General features: G+C 38.5%; 1 protein-coding gene across 16 annotated transcripts in view; it reads left to right on the top strand.

Annotated features, from left to right (window-relative positions):
* The window catches only part of EHBP1 (EH domain binding protein 1), a 322,570-nt gene that overhangs the window by 69,617 nt on the left and 229,757 nt on the right, over window positions 1–23,196 (top strand). For all 16 annotated transcript variants that reach the window (XM_037896082.2, XM_043543993.1, XM_037896085.2 and 13 more), the window contains exon 5: window positions 13,122–13,175. In XM_037896082.2, coding sequence (XP_037752010.1) covers window positions 13,122–13,175 — 54 coding nt within the window. The remainder of the gene's footprint in view (window positions 1–13,121; window positions 13,176–23,196) is intronic.

The raw sequence follows: 23,196 nt of genomic DNA, 5'->3' as shown, positions 1-23,196 counted from the left end.
TTGATTCCCAGTCTCTCTTACTCTGGGCTGAGATGGTCAGGAACTGCTGCAGACGTATCACACTTACCCCATGGGTTGGCTGGCTGGTGGAGAAGTGAAAAAGGAAGTGCCTAATGTCACACAGTAACAGTCCTTCTGGACAGTTGAAGAGTGGATTAATTGATTTGGAAGGCAATCATATTTATATCTGGTCCTTAACCAGAAAGATGGAGGCTTTAACACTTGAAGTCCTAAGCGTCAAAAAGTATTGGCTGTCTGAACAGCTCATTAGTGGAAGTGGAAGATCCACTAAAAAGAACTCAGTGTGAAGGGAGAGTCTGCTATAGATTTAATACTTGGCATGAGTATATTCAATGTGGCCCTGTCTTCTAACAAACAGCAATTGTTTGTGTTGATTAAAGTATTAAGATCACAGGCAAGCTGCGGCTTTATATCCATGTTGGCAAAGTGAAACATGTTGCTCTTACAAGCTTTATAAGAATCAAAGATAATGTACTAACACAGTGCTGCTGTTTGGTAAGCAGTGATCTGAAATAGTAGTGTAGGAATAGAGCAGACTCCAAAATAGGCAGCCATGTGTTTTGCGACATGATACATAGGGTAGTGGCTCTGAATTTGGAGTGGCTGTTGAAATGTGTTACTGGTAGGATTAGGAGATAAGTCTAGGCTTCAAGTACTGATGAGAATGTTAGGAATATCCTCTTCAGTAGTCACCAGTGTATACTTGAGAACTTACGAGTAAAGTGTATGTGATTAGTCAAGAGACCTGATATTTTGTTATCTAAAAGTCCTTATTTTGTGCTATTTGCTTGTTTCCTACATTATGTTTGTATTTCACACACATGCACAGCTGTGTATTGAAGAGGTGATACCTCCTCCTGCCCACTCCCATTTCAAAAGATACTCATCAAATTGATTTTTGGATTGATGATAAAGCTTTATAATGCTCCAAGTCATTTAAGAGAAGCATGGCACTGAAATATAAATTCATCAACCTTTCTCAGCTATTTCTAGTTTCTGTCCTGCTAGCTAATTTAAATAAAAAGTTCTTTCTGTTCTGTAAGATTGTCTTCTTTCTTTAGCATACTCTACATTTCTATCTCAGTTATGTTTTGAAATTGTCAACCAAGATGGGAAGGAAGAAGTATTGTGAAATTTATCTTTGTGATTTGTAATGCTTTCATAGAACAGGAAATGCTTTTTGGCTTATGTATCACCTTAGAAGTTCTTTTTTAGGGTCACTATGCAATACAGGTTTAACTTATTTTAAATCACTTGCAAATATATAATATGTGTGTGTGTATGTATGTGTGTGTGTATATATATATATATAAAATGAGAAATATTCAGTGTCATGTAAGTCACATGCAGAAAAGCTATGTGAACATACTATTTGTGAAGAACTGTGAAGGTTTAAGCCACAGTATCACTTTTCCTAGGTTTAAGAACCAAAATAATACTTTGGTGGAAAAACTACTCTTTCTTTCTGGCTAGGAATAGACTTCATTCCTATAGTGGTGGTAATTTTTTTTTTTGGGGGGGGGGGGGGTCAGCAGTACATATGGTTTATCATACAGATATAGGGTCTCAGGCCTTGTCTACACTACCAAGTTTTGTCGCCAAAAATTGCTTTTTGGCAACAAAACAGTAAGAGTGTACACACTATAATGGAACTTTTGTAGCAAAAAATGCCCAGTTTTGGCAACAAAAAACTTCCACCCCAGGAGAGACTTTTTTGTCTTTTCCTCTCCGTTTATTGTTGACAAAGAGCCAGTGTAGACACTGCTCATTGTTTTGTCGACAGAACTGGCTTCCGCCAGTATCCCACAATGCCTGCCCTGATTGCTCTGCTGAGTGTTTTGATCTCTGCTGCCCTTCAGGCATGCGCCCCTCCCCTTTCAAAGCTCCGAAGTATCTGTGTGCTGCTCCATTTGGGGAACAAACAAAGAGTGAATCATTGGAATGCTCTCTTGTGCAGGGCATAACAGAACACAACAGCAGACAGACTGCTGCTGGAGGGGGAGGGGGACAGACTGCTGTGCTGCTTTGCCTTTCCTCAACACGGAGAGCTCACAGAGCTACTCATGATGCCGCTCCTGGCAGCGGAGGGGGCTGAGGGAGAACTTGGGAGAGAATCCCAAGATGCGCAGCGATCAGCTCTTCCTTCCCACAACACTGCATTGTGGGATATAAACCCATACTGCATTGCTCACCCTGTCAATGATGGTGTCCCCAATGTGGACGTGATCTGTCGGCAGAGGGAGCAAGTGTGAACGCCCTTTGGCAATTTTTGTTTTGTCGGCTTTTGGGTGTCGACATAAGTTTTGTCGGCAAAACTTGGTAGTGTAGGCAAGCCCTTAGAAAGGGAAAAAATTGCCAGTTCCTCATTCTTTTTCTCTCACATCCACAAATTATTTATTTTTTTAGAATTGTTAAAGGGCACCCATCTGAGCGCAGAAGTTTTAAATAGCACGAGTAACTAAGATTTGAAGGGAAGATTTTTCAAAGGCAGAAGTGGGGGTGGGCAGAAGTGTTAGACACCTATCTTCCCTTTGTGTCTTTGAAAATTTCCTCTGCAGACAACCCAGAGTACAGTTCTTAACAGATGAACTTAGACTTTGATCCAAGTGCTACCATCTGATTTCACATGCCAAACACTTACAAGCAGTTTCTACACAGCTCACTGGAAGGGAGGCTTCTGTAGTATAAGGTGGTCATGTTACAATGTAGTAGTGGATGGTGTGCGCTGAGAGTAGGCGTAAGGTGGTCTACATTAGACTTAAGCTTGACTTAAAAAAACTGAATTGGGAGGTGTTTTAGAGCTCTACATTGGTATTTTAAATTTAAGATGATACAGTAAGTTGCAGTCAGTTAGGATCTTCTGCATTCAGGAGGTAAGTCAGGAGGAGAAGTGTGAAGTAGCCTCATGGCAAAGACAGCAGGATGACTGTGAATATGTGTGTGTGAGTAATCTATAGCTGTTGGCTGCTTCTGAAACTAAAGCCTATAAAGTTAATTTTTAAAATTGAACGATGCTGGGGGAAATACATTTGTTGCTCTCACCACCTCAGTTCCTTTTTGCCTCTCCACTGCATGTATTGGGTACAAGGGTTCTCTGTTTTTATTAGGCAGTGCACCAGCTAACAACGGTGCACACATCTGGGAACTCATTGCCTAATAAAAAAGGAGTATCCCTCTCATTTAAGTCTTTTAAATTCTTCTTAGGCCATTTTCTCCTTAGCAGAAAGACTCAATTTGCTGATGAAACTATGGCTTTAGATAAACAGTGTCCCAAGCAAGAGAAAAGGAGGACTTGTGGCACCTTAGAGACTAACAAATTTATTTGAGCATAAGCTTTCGTGAGCTACAGCTCACTCCATCGGATGCATTCAGTCAAGCAAGAGACTAGTTTGTGTTCACAAAGCCCTCTCTTCCTCGTACCCTTTGTACACCCCATGATGTAGAGTTGTGTTTATCTATAAATTGAGAGAAACATGCACCTTCTGAGCATGCTCCCGTACTGTAAATGTCCATTTAACTGGTTTAATTTATTTTGGTTTGAATTCATCTATCTCCTATCCTTCAAAGTGGAAAGTATGGTGATGCCAATAGCCCGTATTAACTATATATAGTATAAGTTGAAACCATTCTTTAGGCTGATATATAGTGTTGCACAGAATAATGGTATTATGGCAAGGACACCATCAAGCTACAGTACTTTTGGCACCCTCACATCTCTTCATGGTAAATAATCCTAGTAGGTATGCTTCAGCAGCACCCAGAAAGGTTCATAATGGGAGAAAGCTTCACTTAGAGACAAGAAAATCCCTTTCTCCTCACATCCTTTTCACTTTGAAGAAGGATGTGTGCTGAATATAGGGAGAAAACTGAAACCTGCTTTAGGATTCTTGTAGGGCCAAGTGGAATTTTAATTATGGGATTGTTTCATAATCAGTCATAATTTAAACCAGTTTTTACAGTTATCTTAATATGAGCTGTTATTAACAGTTGTACAGTCATGTTTTGCTTGATTCTTAAATACTCATAGTATGAGCAAACAGTGCTTATCATAAAACTTAAGTTTATAAGCACTGTCATTTATTGGTGGTGTGCTTTTTCCACCTTCATTAATTGTGATATAATATTTAAATACTGAGGAGTAACAGAATGTCTTTAATAGTTTTATATTTATTGTTAGACTGTAAAGTAATAGCGAGAGCCCTTCAGTGTTTAATTTAGGCCACCTTTTAAAATTTCCTAGCCTCTTTCTCCGCCTCATGTCAGACCCAAATGCAGATTTTGAAAAGTATATGTTAACTATAATTAAACAAAATGCAATAACCTAATCTGTATAATGATGCCCCACAGCAGGATATGTATACTGGAGTTATTTACTAATGCCTTCACTGCTTTACAATATGTGTTCAAAGCACTGTACAAGCCTTAACTAATTAACTCTACCAGCAACCTTATGAGGTAGATATTCTCCCTTTTTACAGATGGGGAAACCAAACAAAGAGGTTACGCGACTTTCCAACAGAAACGCAGTCAATGGTAGAGCTGGAGTTAGAGTTTAGTACTAGTGCCTTTTCCCCAAACTTGTGTTTATTCCTCTAACCGTCAATTCAGCGGTCCATCCATGTTCACCAAAGGACTTAAACTCATGTTTAACTTAAAGCATGTTTTGAAGTCCCACTGGAATTTAAAGTGAAGCATGTGCTAAATTAAGTGCTTTGCTGAATAGGTATGCACATGCTCAGATTATTTTCTGAATTAGAGGCCCTAGATCCCAATTCTTTCAAAACTGGTACAGGCTTTATGTCCACACTAAAGTTGTACCAAGTTAACTCGAGCTGTTAAAACCTTATTTGCTTAAATCAGTGCAACCCTCTTATGTGGACTCTCTTAAATAGGTTTATATCACTTTAGATTAAGTCGGTAAGCTAAATCAATGTAAGGCACTCTTAAACAATACCCACACAGGGGTTGCACCAAAATGAAATCAATTTCTAAACTGATTTAGTTAAATTGGTACAATGCATGTGTGAAGAGAAGGTCAAGAGTGCTGCTTCAAGTGTATGTAGCAGTATCCAAGCACCACATCTAGAGTGAAAATATGAGTTTTTATTTTATAAAACTAAGGTAGAGTGAGTTTGTGTGTGGGGGAGGGGTGAGAAAACCTGGATTTGAGCTGGAAATGACCCACCTTGATTTTCATACACGTTGTAAGGAGAGTGGTCACTTTGGATAAGCTATTACCAGCAGGAGAGTGAGTTTGTGTGTGTGGTTTTTGGAAGGGGGGGGGGGTGAGAAAACCTGGATTTGTGCTGGAAATGGCCCACCTTGATTATCATACACATTGTAAGGAGAGTGATCACTTTAGATAAGCTATTACCAGCAGGGGAGTGGGGTGGGAGGAGGTATTGTTTCATGGTCTCTGTGTATATAATGTCTTCTGCAGTTTCCACAGTATGCATCCGATGAAGTGAGCTGTAGCTCACGAAAGCTTATGCTCAAATAAATTGGTTAGTCTCTAAGGTGCCACAAGTCCTCCTTTTCTTTTTGCGAATACAGACTAACACGGCTGTTACTCTGAAACCGTCCATGTGAATGCTAAAACAAAGATGTGTATTAATGCTTTGCATGAAGAGTTTGGTCTGTTACTTCAGAATGGTAAAAATGTTGAAGTTTGCTAAGGAACAATAATCATCCACCAGACTCTCCTGATTGTGAGAGCTCTGGAAAAAGAGGATACATTTCTTTTAGGTACATAGGAGTTAGTCACGAACTGTAATATTAAGAATTCACAGTGACATGTACACACTGGCCAAAAGTATGTTTGCTTTTAAAGTGTCTAAAGCTCATGTTGCTGCTTGAAGAGAATTAGCAGTAGCAACTTCATCTGAAGGCTGTAGCTCAGAGAACTTTAATTCAGTAGCTCCCTTTTTAACTTAGTCCTGAAATACTATGTGTGTCAGAAATACTGTGTGAAAGTCCCTGAAATGCAAGGAGCCATTACTGCCAGGTAAGGAACAAAAAGGGATAGAATAGGGAGAGGCACATGCTGCACGAGAAAGTAAAGTTTGGAGAGAACCATTCATACAAAGCAGCAATGAAACAAGTACCCACAACATTACCAGTCAAACCAAGCTTTTTATAGGGGCTTCATTAAGTATTTCGCAAGGAAGACTTCCCTTCAGTCTGCTACCACTTATTTAATGTGATTCTCTGGTAGAGGTTAAGGTTTGCACTTTAAATGCCGAATGTATTTGTATCAGTTGAGAAGAGAACAGTGGCTTGTCTTGACACAGTGGTGGATCTTCAGTGGTAGAGAAAATGGCAGTCTAGACCTCATAGTGTGTAAGTTGTAAGACCCGTAAAGTCAAGTCTTGACAAGTGCACTTGACTATTGTGATCAGTAAGGTTTTCTGGGTTTGTGGGGGGCTAATGCCATAAATGTCTGCAAAATATAACCTTTTAAAAATATTTTTTCTGATCCATATAATTGAGAAGAAAACAAGCTGAATGTGAACTGAGTCTAAACCAGTGCAGTGCTGTCTCCTAAATCTGCAGATGAACAACTCCAGTGCCTCTGATGCAGCTGAAAGCTTTCCCAGGACTCTGCAGAATGAAAACTGTGACGGGTTTTCTAGGCTATTAATGAGATCTCTTCCTTGTAAGCAGCAGTAAAACTGACAAGTTTTGGGACAGTTTTTAAATCTTCTGCAGCTTAGAAAAGCTATGTATAAATGCAGAGGCAGAAGGAGGACCCAAGGTTGGAGACTGGTATGGAGTAGCATAATTGAACACTCAGGGCAAAATTAAGCCGCCTTAAGTTACGTTGACATACAGTCACCGCAGTAATTAAATTGGCTTTGTGTGTTCACACTGTGCTCTTTCTGTCAGTGGTGCATGTCCTCACCAGGTGTGCTTGCACCAATTTAACTGTCAGTGTGGGGCACTGACAGCTGGAGCTCGGCCTCCAGTGCAGGGTTTGGGCTGTCAGCCTTAGAGGGAAGTGCTCAGGCTGTCAGATTCCAGGGACTGACAGCCAGAAGAGTCTGAAAGGCAGCAACAGGCAATGTAAGAGTCTACACTGACACTGCATCACACTAATTACATCGACCTAAGCACTACGCCTCTCGCAGAGGTGGTGTTGTTATGTCAGTGTAGTGGGCAACTTACATCAGCAGAAGCTACATTTTAGTGTAGACCCTCCAGAGTTAGGTCGACTAGTAGTATAGATCAGGCCACACCCTCCAACAGCTCAAGTGAAAGGGAGTAAGAAAGGATGTGCTGAGGTGACTGATACATTTGACAAACCTCACGCAACTCGAAATGGCTGTTGGTTGGGGAAGTTGCTGCCCAGCTATTGTTCTCTCTCTTGCCGTTTCCTCCTACCATTGCAAATATGGAAGTTACTTCGAAGACCTACAGAATTTAGTGGAGACTGCTAGCCTTTCTCTAGGCTTTTGGAACCCTCCCACTGATTCTATAGCAGGGATCTAATTCTCTGTTAAATTCTGTGTTGAATGGGGTGAGCTCTGAGCAACAGAGTGCAGAGTGAGAAATCTGCTATATTAGAATCTACTGCTGCAGTTCCCCTTTCTCTTGCTCAGGAGGGATGTAGCTTCCATGACAGTTGGAAACAGGGGCACTGGAACAGGGCGGGTAGGAGATTTCCTGAGCCTGTCACCTAGCGCTGCCAGGGACTGTTCTGTCAGAAAGGCTGGTGTATCACAGACTCTAATGACCCCGTGAGGAGACAACAGTTACGCTTCTGAACTACTAGCCAAAGCCGAGAAAGATGGTGTCCCAAAGCAGGGTTCTTGGGCTGAACTCTTGTAGGAATCCTATCCTTTCCCCAGCAAGTTGCGGGGAGGCTTGGCTTCTCATGTGCATATTGCTCTTGGACGTTGGGTGGCTTCTTTCATAGTAGCCCTCTGGCTATTAGGTATCTAGAAAGTTTTTTGAGATTTATGTGTAATGGAGTTAGTGGAGGGTGGAGATAAGGGTGTTGTTGGTAGCAGTGTGATAAGGTGAGGAGAGAGAGATGAGATAAATTAGAAAAGAGAAGTGGGGGAGACAAGGTTATCTCTTGAGGTTAACCTCAGAGTGCTGATTTTTACATTTATAAAATAAGTTCTTGTAAAGGAAGAAGAGCAATTTACAGAAGCTTAAGTGAAATTTGACAGTCTTTCAGTCCATTTCTCTAAGGGCTCGTAATTCCCATTTCAAGATGAAACGGTAATAAATACTGGGCAAAGAATGTAATTGTTTGTACAGGGCATGTTGATAAACAAAACTAAAAAGTCAACAAAACTAAAAACCTGTATAGTGTAGACTTATGTGCTGGGGCTAGGGTGAACAGGGTTTGGGCTTAGAGGGACGTTAAGGCAGGTTAATGTCAACTTTACCTGTGTGCCTCTGTTTTTCAAGATTTAAGCATCATTTGCCATTGAGTGTGTATGGAATTTATTCCCCTTAGACAACTTTTGCTGTATTTATTCATTTTGTGTGTCCTATTGAGACACATTGGTATAGTTAAGGTGAGCCAGAGTTTTACAGGTTGCTATGGGCATTTGAGCCCACCTGCTGGATTTTACAGGAAAAACTGCTCTTCCAACACCACATTTTGAATCAACTGTATCACAACCCGGTTACAAACGGGTGATAAGTTGTAGTGTGCTTTCTGGGTCCTTCACAAATAGGGAAGGAATATATGCATTGTGGTATGTCTGCCGGATGGGCTTCAGTAGACTAAAAATTTTAGATGTTACTATACATGGGCTAAGGTGATTTTTTTTTCTTTATAACTATTATTTAGCCAGTTTTTTTTCAATCTGGGTAAAGCATACCCCCTTCACTGAGGACTCCTTACATACTAGATTTGAAGCACCAAAATTCAGCCACTTGAGTTTTGTGCGAGGGCAATAGTTGGGGAGTGAGGAGGAGAAGTACGATTTTATTTTGAAAGGGGGGGGGGATTTTTTTTTTCTGCCAGTGTAAATCCAAAACAGATGAAAGGATTTGCTCAACTTTAAACATGTCACCTTTTAGCAGAGAGCAAGCATTGAAAATGTCAGCCCCAAAGGGGAACATGTCAGAGCGTGTGGAAATGAGAATGAAATGGAAACTGTATTATAACCATAAATGTAGAGGTACCTATTGATGACTACTACAACAAAGTTATTGAGTAAGTAGGAAGTGACAATACATATGCTTCAGTCGAATTCTAAATAAATAGTTATAGCAACAAGAATGAAGCAAGAGTAGTTTGCTATCTCATCAGAACCCTGAGGTGTATGTGCAGAGCTGTCCCTTGAGAATGGTGAATCCGGGTGACCACTCCGGGCCCCACGCTTCCCCAGTCCCAGAAGTGAAAGGTCGGTCCTGGAAGTGATGGATTCGTCACTTCTGCCCCGGGCCCTGCACCCCCCTTGGGGCGGGCCTGTGAATAGATTTATTCAGAGTTTTCCATATTTGAGGGATATTAAAGATTAGCAACACATATTTTTAATTAAAACACATACATAAAGTTTGTAATCTGTTTTAAAGAGGAAATGTACAGCATGTGTGCTAAATATGAATCCTTTTAATGATGTATTGTTATGCCTTCTGGCATTTTTATTTTTGTAAGACTTTGTTAGAGAAATACAAAAAAGGAAAACTGTAGTTTGAATTTAACTGTTTGACTTAGGTCATTTTATTTTTTAAAATGCATTTTTTATTAATTATATGAAAAAGTACTTACATCCTACTTTAGCAGCATGTGAGAACTGTGCACCTAAATCAATAAGTAACCTTTGCAATATAAAACTGTACTGCATCCTTATCCATAAGATATCAGAAATACACTATCAAAAGGCCTGATTCTGTAAACATTACAGGTTTGATCTAGCATCAGTTGAAGTCAATGGAAAGGCTTCAGTTTCCTTCAAAGGGCCTTCGATGAGATCCTACATGAACAAAAATATTGTTGGTTTTGGTTGCAAGATTGTTCCCTGATTTTATAAGTGGTAGAGGTATAAGCTCTCACAAAAAATAACCTCCCTCCCCACCCCCACCCCCAAAGAGCTAGACAAAATATTAAAGATATTAGTCACTTATTTTATCAGGCAGTAGGATATTAAAACATAGAATGATTAATGCTCTCTTTATGCAGCTTCCATACTATATTAAAGAGCATTTTTTAAAAACAAGGTAATAACCCTAGGATAAATCATTAAAATGACAAGTATTAATAGCTGGATAGTGGAAAATGGTTTATGTGCTATTGATATGAGGTATAGTAAGTCAGCCAAGTCATCGTACAATTTCATTAATTTTGTTTATGTACAGTAGTCCTACAAAGTTAATTAAAATGATGCACATGTTATTACGTGATCTTATAATTACAAGTACCTTAATTTCAGCATGGGGCTATCCAGAGATATACCTTGTGTGTGTATCTTAAATCGTTATAACTTATGGCTAATAGTTCTTTCTTTTTTTTAACTTAATTAAAGTCATATTGGATGGTTTGTAGCTAGTTGCTGGCAACATTTGTTTTGACTTTTTGTACTCTAAATGCACCCCACAGTAATAGATGTCAAATATATTTTAAAACACACATTTTACTGCTGTGACCTTTGTAGCCATTAAATATAGCCCCATTACAACAGTTAGCAAACAATCAGACTGATGAAGAACAATGCATCCGATGAAGTGAGCTGTAGCTCACGAAAGCTTATGCTCAGATAAATTTGTTAGTCTCTAATGTGCCACAAGTACTCTTCTTCTTTTTGCGGATACAGACTAACACAGCTGCTACTCTGAAACTCATCTAGCTAAGGTGCCAAGGACTCTGCAGGAAATTGAGCCCAACCTGCTGGATTTTTCAGGAAGGACTGCTCTTCAACTGTCTCCATAGCATAGTATAGTATTTATAATGTGTGTAATATGACACTTCTAGAGAAACACTATCACAATGGAGGAATCACAATCACTATATAACTACACAATCACAAAAGAGAGGAATTATTTAACAGAGTAAGTATTCTGACTTCTTGATGTGGAAATCACTAAGTATTCCTTTTCAGCAGTTATTCGTAAGCTAGTTATTTACAAGGTCATTAATTATATTCATTTTAGAGAGATGCCTTGTCAAGTGATCCTCCAATCCATTTGTAAGGAAGATAAAATACTGTTACACAGTGCTTCCTTAATGATTCTGTATTGACCTGGAACAAAATGAAAAATTAAGAAAAGCATGGATGGTTAGGAAGAGAGTAGTTCAAAGTGAGTTGAGAAGGAAGGATAATACAGTCTTGTAGCACGCTTGAAAGAAAAGAGGTGGTATGGATTAGGGTAAAGAAAGAAGCAAAACCTCTGTTCAGTTTTATACTTCAATTTACAGTGATAGAATAAAATTGCTTTAATAGATTAAAATTGTAGAAGGGATTCAGATAAAAGAAACAAAAATGATTAAAGGGCTAAGGGACTGAATTTATGCATAACATGGTCAAATGATGACTATGGGGATATGTCATCCATCTACAAGTATTTGAAAGAGGTAAACACTAAGGTGGCAAAGGAATAATTGAATGGTTCAAGGACTATAAGTAGGGATAATAGGATGAAATTGAGGAATGGAAAAAGTCTGAATATCAGGGAAAAATCCTAAAACTGAGTTCTGTTAGTATGAGAAACAATCTCCCAAGGGAAATGGTATAATTTTGCTGTGTTAGAGATACTTAAAACTAGATTGGACAAAGTACCGCAATAGAAAACTTCTGTGGGAAAAATCCTGCGTTATTGTTGGAAAGGGCATGAACTCAATCACTTAATGTTTTCCTCAGATCTTAATTTCTAATAACTTTAATGTATATTAGATCACTGAGTTGAGATGGACATAGCTTATTACCAGGGATCCTAGAAATCCATTTGCCACTGAAAAATGCGGAATTTGTGTTTTTACAGAGAGTCTTTAGTTTTACATTTTGTGAAAACATAAAAACATATTAACTATTAACTAAATTTTACTGAAGTACCAATGTCACTTATTCAGTATGCTCAACCTCCCCCTCTTGCGGTTGATTTTTGAATGTGCTTTAAATTTACAGTGGAACACCATTTATCTGATCTAATTGGAACTGGGGCCAGATCAGATAATCAAAAATTGGGATAATCAAAGAGAATTGGCAAAGAGCCATCTCTTATTTTAAGATTGGAGGAAGGGTGGCTGATAGCCCAAGCCCCAGCCGCCCAGTGCTGACAGCCTGAGCCCTGTCACTGTCAGCCCCAGGCGACTGCCGGGTCAGTTAATACGGAGAGCCAGATAATGGAAGCTTGAATAAATGGGGTTCTACTGCATCTCAATAAAACATGCATTCAACTGATACCTACATATATTGTAGCTAGGAAAACTAAACTTCTGCATTTCATTTTAATCACAGAAAAACACATATTTAAATTTTTTATGGAAGAATTTTGTTTTTTTAATCATGGAAAACTAGAATCCCTGCTCATTTCCTCACATTACTGTCTAGCATATGAAGCCCATCATGCATCTTTCTGTGGGGGGTAAAAGTGGTCTTATTCCCTGAACAAGAGTTGGCTGAAAAAGGAAGTCATTCTCAAGCAGGATGGGTGTTGGTGTAACTTATGGTGACATGAGAGATTCTCCCTGAAGAGTTGCGTTATGTTTCCTGATCACACTGATGGTCCTTAGGCATGTGAAGATGAGAATAGGGACTTGACTTCTGCTATACAAGAGCTACATGTTTGATCTAGACAGCAGCTTAGCTTCTGCCTCCGTTCTCTGCAAGATGTGGGACTATGGTGTAGTTATCAAGAAGGAAGGCGTTTTATAAATTAAATTGAAAAATTGATGAACCTCAGTGAAGGGTGGTAGAATTGTAGGCTCTGTTCTGAATACATCTCTTGCTTGTACCAGTCCACAGCCAGTGAAAGTTTTATGGAGGTATTACGTACTGAAAGCTGTGTGTTGGCTAAAATATTTTTTCTGTGCCTCATCTCCATCAAATAAGGAAACCTAAATAAATAAGTGGCAATGGTGAGTCAGTTGCAGTTTCTTATATCTGGGTAATTTTTAGATTTTTTTTCTTTTTTTTTTCCAGGATCCCCATGCTGAGGAATTTGAAGACAAAGAGTGGACATTTGTCATAGAGAATGTAAGTCAGAACATAGTCATGTTTTTCCTTTTATGTGTGTGACACTTAATGATTTTGAAGGTTCATATGACCCGTATTAAGACTATTGAAAAAGGAGTGGGTTAAGTTTGAGCTGTTAAAACCAAAACTAAAACATTAAACCACAATAACAACAGTAAAATTGCCTCATTAAAATAACTGCTCTATATGTCTGTATTGAAATCCAGTTGGGATGCAAAAATATTTTGCAATGTAGGGAAGCAATTTAAGCTAACATCAGAATCCTTCTTGCTTTAATTTCATGAACATTGGAGGGAACATGTGTGTTAAGAGCGGGATACTAAACTTGCAGTTCTTGAATTGCATTTGGCACTTCATGGTCTCACGTGCAGCTTTTTTCCTTTTTATGGTGATAATAGCTAACGCTTATAAAGTGCTGTTCATCTGTAGGATTCCAAAATTCTTTGCAAGGGAGGTCAATATCATTATCCCCATTTTACAGATGGTGAAACTGAGACAGAGGGAGGAAAAGTGACTGGCCCAGGGTCACTCAGCAGGCCATCGATGGAGCTAGGATTTGAACCTAGTTGTCCTGGATTCCAGTCCAGTGCCCTCTTCACTAGATCATACTGTGCTTGTCTTGTGTGTTTAAAAAAACATGACTACCTCTTCAGGTTGACCTCTGTGTATCCCCCTTATTGAGACAAAAGCGATGTGCTTTCAGAACTCTCTTGGAAAAGTTGATGAATATTTTGCATAAGTGAAAATGCACAAGATGGAAGGCAGGAATAGGGAGATCATACGAAAGTTAAGAAAAAAAGCCCTCAAAATATTGAGAGACTTGTGATAAAATCGCCAAAATTGGCAACATTGCACAATATGGCCAGCAGAACTTTTAGGATAGGTGATGGTGCATTCATATTTTTGTATTTATAATATAAGGAAAGAACCAAATTTAATCCTACAAATTCAACTTGGATTCTGAGAGTTAACAGAAAAAATTACCTTTTTCTTGTAAACTGAACATACTTGATGGAGAAATTATTGCAAGACAAACATGGTATTCCACAATACCATTGATAGTCACTTTTTAGAGCAGATTCACACTTTAATTATTTGACTAGTGCAGAATTGTTCAGATACATCCAGTGGAAACACAGGGGTGTTCTGGGTTGCTTAATAGTACCATCAAAGTAGAATCCATCTGTTGTGCTGCTTAATATGCCAAATATTCTAATGTTCCATTGATTTAAATATCATGTTAAAAGCAGAAAGCAGTTTGTCTAGGAAAGGGCCATCAGCAAAGTAGTTCATTCATACTCTTGGTTTTTAAATGTCAAGTTTCTATTTTCATTTATAAGAATTACTAAATAGGATGTAGCTTAGTTATTGTTTATCACTTAGTTCTTTTCTCACTTAGTTCATTTTAGTTAAGGGAAGTCTCCAGCTCCCCTTTTCAAGAGTTCTCCAGAGCTAAGCAAAGTACTCTGGAAGCAACAATGCACTGTACATCCCTTCAGTCTACCCTTCTGGGTATGCTGTATTTGGGTTTCTGTGGCCTTTGTGTAAGTTCTCTTTCAAAGATTACCGTGGACACTTGATGCACTGTTGGCAGGACTCCACCTCTTTTTCCTTTTACACAGGGAAAGATCTTGTAGTCACGTGCTCTAACATGATATGTGGAAATATCCTGAGGAATGAGTAGCACATGTGAGTGCTTAGGGTCTCTGCAGTCTTGTTTTGACTTGGCAATTCCCAATTTAGCCTTATTTCCACCACCACAACCCCGGTAGTGACACTGAAAGGGGAAGTCATGCTAGATTCAATATTCCTCTCCCCTCAGTAGCTTGCAGCCTGACTGTCATTGGGACAGCCCTGAGATTATATATGTGTGGATTATGCAGACTTTTCCAAAAACGGTATTGAGGCAGGTATCTCTTTCATTCAACATCTGAGTGAAGTGCCAAAACAGGACACTGGAGTTCCTATGTGACCTTGGGCAAGTCATTTAGCTACTCTTTGCCTCAGATCCCCATCTGTAAAATGGGGACAAATAGTACTTCCCTATACCTCACTGGGGTGATGTGAGGCTAAATACATTAAAGATTGTGAGGTGCTCAAATATTACAGTAATGGGCACAATACATGTATCCAAGATAAATACTTTTTAGTCAAAACTATCTATCAATGTATTAAGAGGGACAAAGCAAGGAGGCAGAGAGCCTATGCTAAACTATTCATCACCAGCTTCTCCCTCTTAGGAGCCAGTTTTCTATAGGTTTGTGAGATCTAAAATTTCAAAGGTGAACTTCTTTCGCCTTATGCACCAAACTCAGTGCCCTCAGACTCCTTTAGTCTTCGTGCTCTTCTTTTTATCCAACTCCAAGCTCAGCAATAATACTAAATATTATACAGAAAGAGGCCTTAAGTTCATTTAAAAAATAAACTGCAAACCACAAGCTGCTTTCACAAAGAGCTGTCTTGTAAATAGTCAAATAGAATATGGCTGTGCTGCTTTCTTTATTATATACACCCATCTGCTTGGTAATGTTCAGCCTTCCATGAAACATGCTTGATGTGAGGAGCTAGTCTGGAATCAAAAGTTACATTTTCACCAGTCTCCTGAGTTATCCAGTCCCCCGGTTCTGTCTTAATAGCTGGTTTTTGTAAAAGGTGATTGAGAGCTGCACAGCAACTTTACATCTCAGGTATAGTTTTGAGATAGACTTGAAAGCTATAGGTAAAGCCAAAAAAAAACCTGATCTGCTAATATACTTGAGAAGTTGAAAAAAACCTTTTTTAAGGGGAATAGCACCACTCAGTGGTGAATAAAGAAATGTATGTCTGTTTGTTTGAGAAACTAGCAGTTCTATTACCTTGGACTGATGCTTGCTTACACTTCAGAATAATCAGTTCTATGGAACACCCAATTGTTGAATATATTTTTAAAATCTCTCAACTCCCTGGAAAAGAGACTTTTGTATCCTTTAGCCTTTGGACTACTATCACTGGAAGTAGTCATAGCTTTACATGTTTTTAAAAAGGGAACATCCTTGTCATTGAATCTATGGAGGAAAGATTATTGCTGGTAATATTGGGACACTTTAGCGCCCTCGAATGTCCTGTGTTTTTATGCAGGTTGCTCCTGTGCCCTCAAATTCTGCAGGACTCTTCTTCTTGATATTTAGCAGCGCCACCAAAGAGTGATAGCAAAGCCCAGAATGATTTTGGGCTCGGAAGTTCTTTCATTAACCAAAGAATCTACATCATCCTAGTATAACAACTCTTTTTAGCTCTAGGTTTTGAGCCAGAAAGTTATTCAGACCAGCTAAAATACAGTAACAAAGAATTGTTTTTGCAGTACTTCAGAATGGCAGTTCCACTGTGCCCAGTATGCCAGATCACGTGTATTTGGCTTAAATTTGTAGCATCAGATCTCAGTTGGTTAAGAGTAACAACTTGATTCAAAATTATTCTGGGTTCAGAATGTCTTAATTAGCAGTGGGTGTGGCATGTGTGCAACATTGCCCATTGATTCCCATAATTTCACTGTAAATAAATGTCATAAACTTTTAAGTTAACATCTATGAGTCTATGCTTTATCTGATCCGTCTCCCTGTTCAGAGCTGGATTTTTCCCTACAGCACTTTTTAATGCTTTGCCTGGTCTAGTTTTAAAGTGCTTCAACAAAGGGAATTTCACCATTTCTCTTGGATAACGATTCCACAGATTAATCCATCCCACTGTCAGCAACTTTTTCTTAATATTTCAACTTAAATTTTCATTTTCTCAGTTTCTTCCCACTCCCTGATGTTTATTTTCTTTGTATATTTATAGATGGCTCTATTGTCCCCAATTCCACCTTGTTTTAGCTGCGCTATGAATATTTTGCTATCTGCATTTTTCCCCATCAGACAGATTTTCCCTTCTCTTCATTTTGATAGTCTTTGCATGTTGGAGAGTGAGAATTCCATAGCTAGCAATTAGACCTGTACCATACTCTTCAAGGGTAATGGGGTTTCAAGCAATTAAGGATTAATAATTGGTCTATTTTACCCACTCAGTTCAGTGAGCGATATCTTCCTTCATTGCAAAACTAACCCGGAGTGATACTTTCTCTAACAGATGATCATTCCTTCCCTCATTTCTGTAGTGCAGTTTGAACAGGTACTGTATTTCACTCTGCTGGCCCTCTTTCCCTTCGTGATCTAAGTCCGGGCCTCCAAAGTTAATTGTTCAAGAAATGACTTTGGTTGACCACTTCCTCGGGGAGAGGATCAAGAAGAGACTTTCCAGTAGAAAATATAAGTAACGGGGGAGATAAGACTATTAAAAACATAATTAGTATCTCATAGTTTAAACTGTGTTCTGAATTTCAGAACGCCTCTCCATCTAAGTGAGAGAACAGTGCATAATTGTCCAAGAGTGCTTTTGTCTCTAGGATATTTTCAGCACTTAGAAAAATTTTAAGTAGTGCATGATCTAGCCTGTGTTCATGCACAACTGAGCTTCCTCATAACATGGGCCTTTATTTAAAACTCCCTAGAGGACACAATTGTAGAAATGTAGTGAGTTTCAAATAAAGGCCAGTTATGTAGGGAAAGTGCAACAGCACTTAAGTACAAGATGTATTGAATGCTATTTGTAAATTTTCTGGTTGAAGGAAAGAGAAAGGGATGGGGGAGTGGGGAGAAGCTGGGAGGCAGAAGTACAAATGGCATTTGTAGTAGTTGCTAAAAGAAACCCCTAAAGACAAACTGGTCCCAGCATTTTGAAAACTTTCACTCACCCTACCTGCAAGGATGAAGGTGGAGAGCCTCCTGTTTGAAATAAATGTAATTCAAACAATGTAAAAAAAACCCTTATTTTCCCTTCCTAATATGTGCAGAATAATTTCTCTTCCTGTAAACATAACGAGGAAGAAAGGCTGGACTTCCCTCTGAGAGAAGGTCATCCATTGCATCAAGTTCTGTCATGGTTTTATGGTACAGATAAATGGCTACTACTAGAATCTCTGTCTGTCAAACTCGTGTTCTTTCTGGCTTAATCCTGCTCAACTAAATCCTTTATGATGGTTTCAGATCTTTATGAAGCTCTGGTTTCTCTGCCAGCTAGTAAATATGAAGATCCAAAGCCAAGTCTCGTTAATGTTTTCCAGGATTCATAGTAGGCTCCTCTGTTTCCTGTATTTTGTATCCATTTCTCTGTTCTGTTTGATATAGGTCCTTATACCATGTTTATCACCATACTATCTAAATGCTTTTCAAATAGGGCAGTAGTTACAGCATTGTTTCTCTAAATCACGAAAGTGGTCATAGCTGCATCATTGACATTGACCTTATTCCTTTTTTTATGCAACCGACTTATAGATGCCAAAACTAGAAGGAACCATTGTGATCATCTAGTGTGACCTCCTGTATGACACTGGCCATAGAACTTCCCAGAAATAATTCCTAGAGCAGATCTTTTAGAAAAACATCCAGTCTTGACTTTAAAATGGTCAGTGATAGAGAGTCCACCACAACTCTTGATAAATTGTTCCAGTGGTTAGTTAACTTCTTTGTTAAAATTGTACACTTATTTCCAGTCCCAATTTGTCTAGTTTTAACTTCCAAGTATTTGATTGTGTTATACTTTCTCTGGTAAATTGAACAGCCCATTCATTATTAAATATTTGTTCCCCATGTTGGTTCTTATAGACTGTAATCAAATCACTCCTTAACCTTCTCTTTGCTAAGCTAAGTAGATTGAGCTCCTTGAGTCTGTCGCTATAAGGCAAGTTTTCTAATTCATTAATCATTCTTGGGACTCTTCACTGAACCCTCTTTAGTTTTTCAACATCCTACTTCAATTGTGGACAACAGAACTGGACACAGTACTCCAGCAGCGGTCATACCAGTGCCAAATACAGAGGTAAAAAAACCTCTCTGCTCCTACTCAAGATTCCCATTTATGCATCTGAGGATCGCATTGGCCTTTTTGGCCACAGTGACATACTGGGAGCTCATTTTCAGCTGATTATCCACCAAGACCCTCAAATAATTTTTAGGGTCCCTGCTTCCCAGGATACAATCCCTTATCCTGTGGGTATGGCCTACATTCTTTGTTCTTAGACATGTATATTTATATTTACTTGTATTAAAACACACATTGTTTGCTTGCGCCCAGTTTACCAAGTGATCCAAACCATTCTATATTAGTGGCTTGTCGTCTTCATTATTTACTAAAACATCCAATTTTTGTGTCATCTGCAAACTTTATCAGCAATTTTATGTTTTCTAGCAGGTCATTAACAGTTTGTTAAATAGCACAAGGCCAAGACTTATTAGAGCTGCGTCTTTGCCATATGCAGAAAGGGCAGTGCTTCAGACTTTCCACCTTTCAACCACTGGTCCTGCAGGTGAATGAGAAGTGCTTTGTTTCTTCTCTGTCCTTCACTTGAAGGTGATTTAAGACAGGATTATGAAGAAAAAACTGTCTTTCCCTTGAATAGCATGAAAGAATAATCATTGACATGTAGATACAGTCCTCAAGTGCAGACTCCTGACTGAGGACCTGTTCCTGGAAGGGACCATGCTCTGTGTGCTGCTATGCCCACACAAAGCTGCATTGACACTGGGGATCCATACAAGTGCAGCACTGCATCTATAAAAAGTCACCTGCGGGATTGAAACTGAACTGTTACTATGTTCTAATAGTGAGATATTGTGCTGGGTCCTTTGCATATGTATCTTCTACACTGATTTTTCTGATGTTCAGGGTTGTCTTTTCAGAACAATTGGGTATGCTGTTTTAGTCTTTTTGAAGGTTACGAGAAGAAAGCATCATGAAGGAGACACATCTACTGAATCAATTCCAAATTCTCCTTATCAGAGATGCCAGCCTTTACATTGAGAGTGGTTTATAATTAGACCTCAAAGTGTATCTTTTTTTATAAGATACACCCATGTTGCTGGATGTGTTTACGTACCTTAACAAGCAAGATTATTTTTAAAAATTTCTTCAGAAAACTATATCCTGTCAATTCACTGGGCTGAAGAAGATTGTCTTGCTAAAAGCTTGTAATATTCTACAGCAGATAAATATTGAGGTTGACTGATTTAAGCTGAAAAGTGAGCTAGGGCTCTCTTCTCTTTTGTTGTATATTGCTCTCATATAAATTGAACCCAAACAAGTGTTATGGGTCATGCCAATGGAGACTTATGTCCCCTAGGGTAAGACACTAAAGGGTTAGAGTGTATAAGCAGTAAATCAAGTGACACCAACAAATTAATTTCTGTTTCAACCCCATGTACAGTAGTTATGAACCATTAAAGGCTGAAATGTGGGACAAAACTTCAAAATGAGGGGAACATGAAAAATAATACTGTAGGGAAGTATTGCACTGTTGTTTCCAAAGTTTCTGGGGAAAAATCACACAAGATAGAACCAAAGCCAGTGAGACCTAGGTTGAAATCCTGACCCCTTTTGAAGTCAGTACAAGTTTTGCCATTGACTTCATTGGAGCCAGAATTTCAATCCTGGTGTTTAGTTCCCCTCTCAATTACATTGGTTGTACACTGGTGTTGCTACTCTGAATTCAGTGGAATTATTCTTGATTTATACGAGAATCAAACCCAGGGTCTGGATGTCAGCAGACCTCTTCATCTGGCTAATTCTAGTACTAGATGTTTTGAAACAAATGCCAATTCAGCACAGTAACTTGAAACGCCTAGCACTTTTAGCTTGCTTTGCAAAAAAGATCTGGACTATCTGATAAGGTGATCACTTACTTCCTGATCAGTCACTGATCAGTTATTATAGAATCTTGGGTATCTCTTCTAGTGTATTTTTCAAGCATGTAGGATCTTAAGTTTAAATTGACTATTTGATTTATTAAAAAAGTTACATTGTTTGTTTTGTATTTTTTTCATGAAATAATGTTTGGCTTAAAATGAGAGAGAACCACGTTAGCCTTTTTCAGAATTAAATGCATGCATTAAATACTCTAGAATAGGAAGCTCATCGTTCAGATATGCTTTCCTGGTCCTTTAATTCCCCTGTCAGATTCTGCTGTATGTGATTATGTGAGCTGTGACTGGCTGGCTGTGTAAATTAGGCTGGGTATTCTCGTCTGTATATAGCTAGGAATTAAATGCTGTTTTGTCAGCCATCTCATTCTTTTTCTGCTTTAAATTTAATAGAAAATGAGAAAAGTTGTTTTTCCTTTTGCTTACATTAAATATTTAGCACTTTGTTCTAGTTCAGAAATTTTTGAGATTAGGTTTTTGGAGCAAAACTCATAACAGTCCTTGTCTTGATTGGCTGATCGGTTTCTGAAGGGAAGGGTAGGAAAACTTCCCGAGTTTTGCAATGATTGGGTCTGATCCTGCATTCGTTACACATCCTCTCAGCACTGCTTGTACACATTGAGTGAAATGCTGGCTGAATTGCAGTCAGTAGCAAAACTCACATTGACTACAACAGAACCAAGATTTCACCCATTGTATTTAGTGGGTGTGTTGGATGTGCAAGAAATGCAGGATTGCACACCGTATTTGTGGATGTTTTTCCTTCTGAATGTTAGAACAGATGAACATGAGACACTGGCAGTACTGGCGTGAGCTAGCCATAGTGTGGGCAAATGCTGTGTAAGCTTTTCTAGACAACTTCATTTAAATTCTGACCTGCAGCAACCCTTATTCCTGAGCAAAGCCTGCCAGCCGTGACAAATTGTGCTAAATTATGTAGTACTATAACTTAATCTGCAGTGGATGTTTTACTTGTGACAAAACAAATATGAATCCAGGTGTCCTGAAATAAGACATCTTCTACTGCTCTTGAAATTCATATGAAATCATTTATTAAAGTGACACTATAAGGTAAAAAAAACAACATTTCTGACCTTAATAAAAGTTTTGATAATTCAATTTGAAAGAACTTTTAAAACCTAATTTAGATTTTACCATTTATGCTGTTAACATTTTACTCGTTTTGGGCAATTAAAAAAGATTAGTCAGGAAATCTTTAAATTCAATCCATCTCTTTTCTATTGTACTTTTGAAAAATATTCATTAAACATTTGTTAATCTGAATCTTTTCCCAAAAAAAGGAAACATTGGGCCCAAACTATCCTATAAATGATGAGAATTGTTTCTGATGCAATGTTAATGACCATGCACAGTCACATTTTATTTTATAATAATCTCTATAAACTGAATCAAATATTTTAATCAAGGGGCTTTTTTTTTTTTTTTTTTTAAAATAGGTGACCTTGCTGGTGGGGGATATAATACTACATTCATTGTGTTAAAACATCTCAGTTTTAAAATAAGAAAGTGGTAGAAAGTATCTTATTTTGTGATATGTATACTACAATTATATTAAAGAGTTTCATAGATGAAAGATGGAAAAGGGAGAATGCTGGGAGTTGAATAGAATGGCCTAGTTATTACTCTCTAGTTTTTATAAGCTCAGTAAATGCAGTAAACAATAACACTTACAATGGAATGAGTTTGATGACACATAATTTATGTGGTTATTATTGATTCACAGCAATCTGTTTTCTAAATTGCTGGAACGATTTTGTTTAGTTTTTTCGTCTTACTTCCTGCTAGTTACCTTCTAATATCTTTCCTATAGCGGAGAGTGTCCTGTGTGAGACAGCTGACCAGAGTTGATATCAGATTCTTTACCAGCTGGAGGGAGGAAGCTGATAAATAAGGCAGTCAGCTCTGGAAACAAACCTCTAATACTACATTAGGCATGTTTAAAACCAGCAGTGTGTGTTTCAGCAATTCTTAGCATATGTTTATTCATAGAAAATCAGCAGTAAAATATACTTGCCAGTGCATACAAGAGACTGAGTCTGCATGAGGTCTTTTCTTTTTCAAACATCAAATATCAGAACAGTGTCTTGGTAATTGGTTTACAGTGGGATTCTAATCTCACTCCAGATGTAAACTGAGCTGACCAACTTGTCTTTTAATATAAAAGTATTTGTTTTCAGAATGTTCGAGTGCCCTGTTTGTGTGCAGGTGTACACCCACCCACCCCCGCGCGC

This window comes from Chelonia mydas, chromosome 3 (assembly GCF_015237465.2).
Source record: "Chelonia mydas isolate rCheMyd1 chromosome 3, rCheMyd1.pri.v2, whole genome shotgun sequence".
Classification (NCBI taxonomy): Eukaryota; Metazoa; Chordata; order Testudines; family Cheloniidae; genus Chelonia; species Chelonia mydas.
Note: the sequence above shows the minus strand (reverse complement) of the source record. Positions and strands in the feature narration are given on the sequence as shown.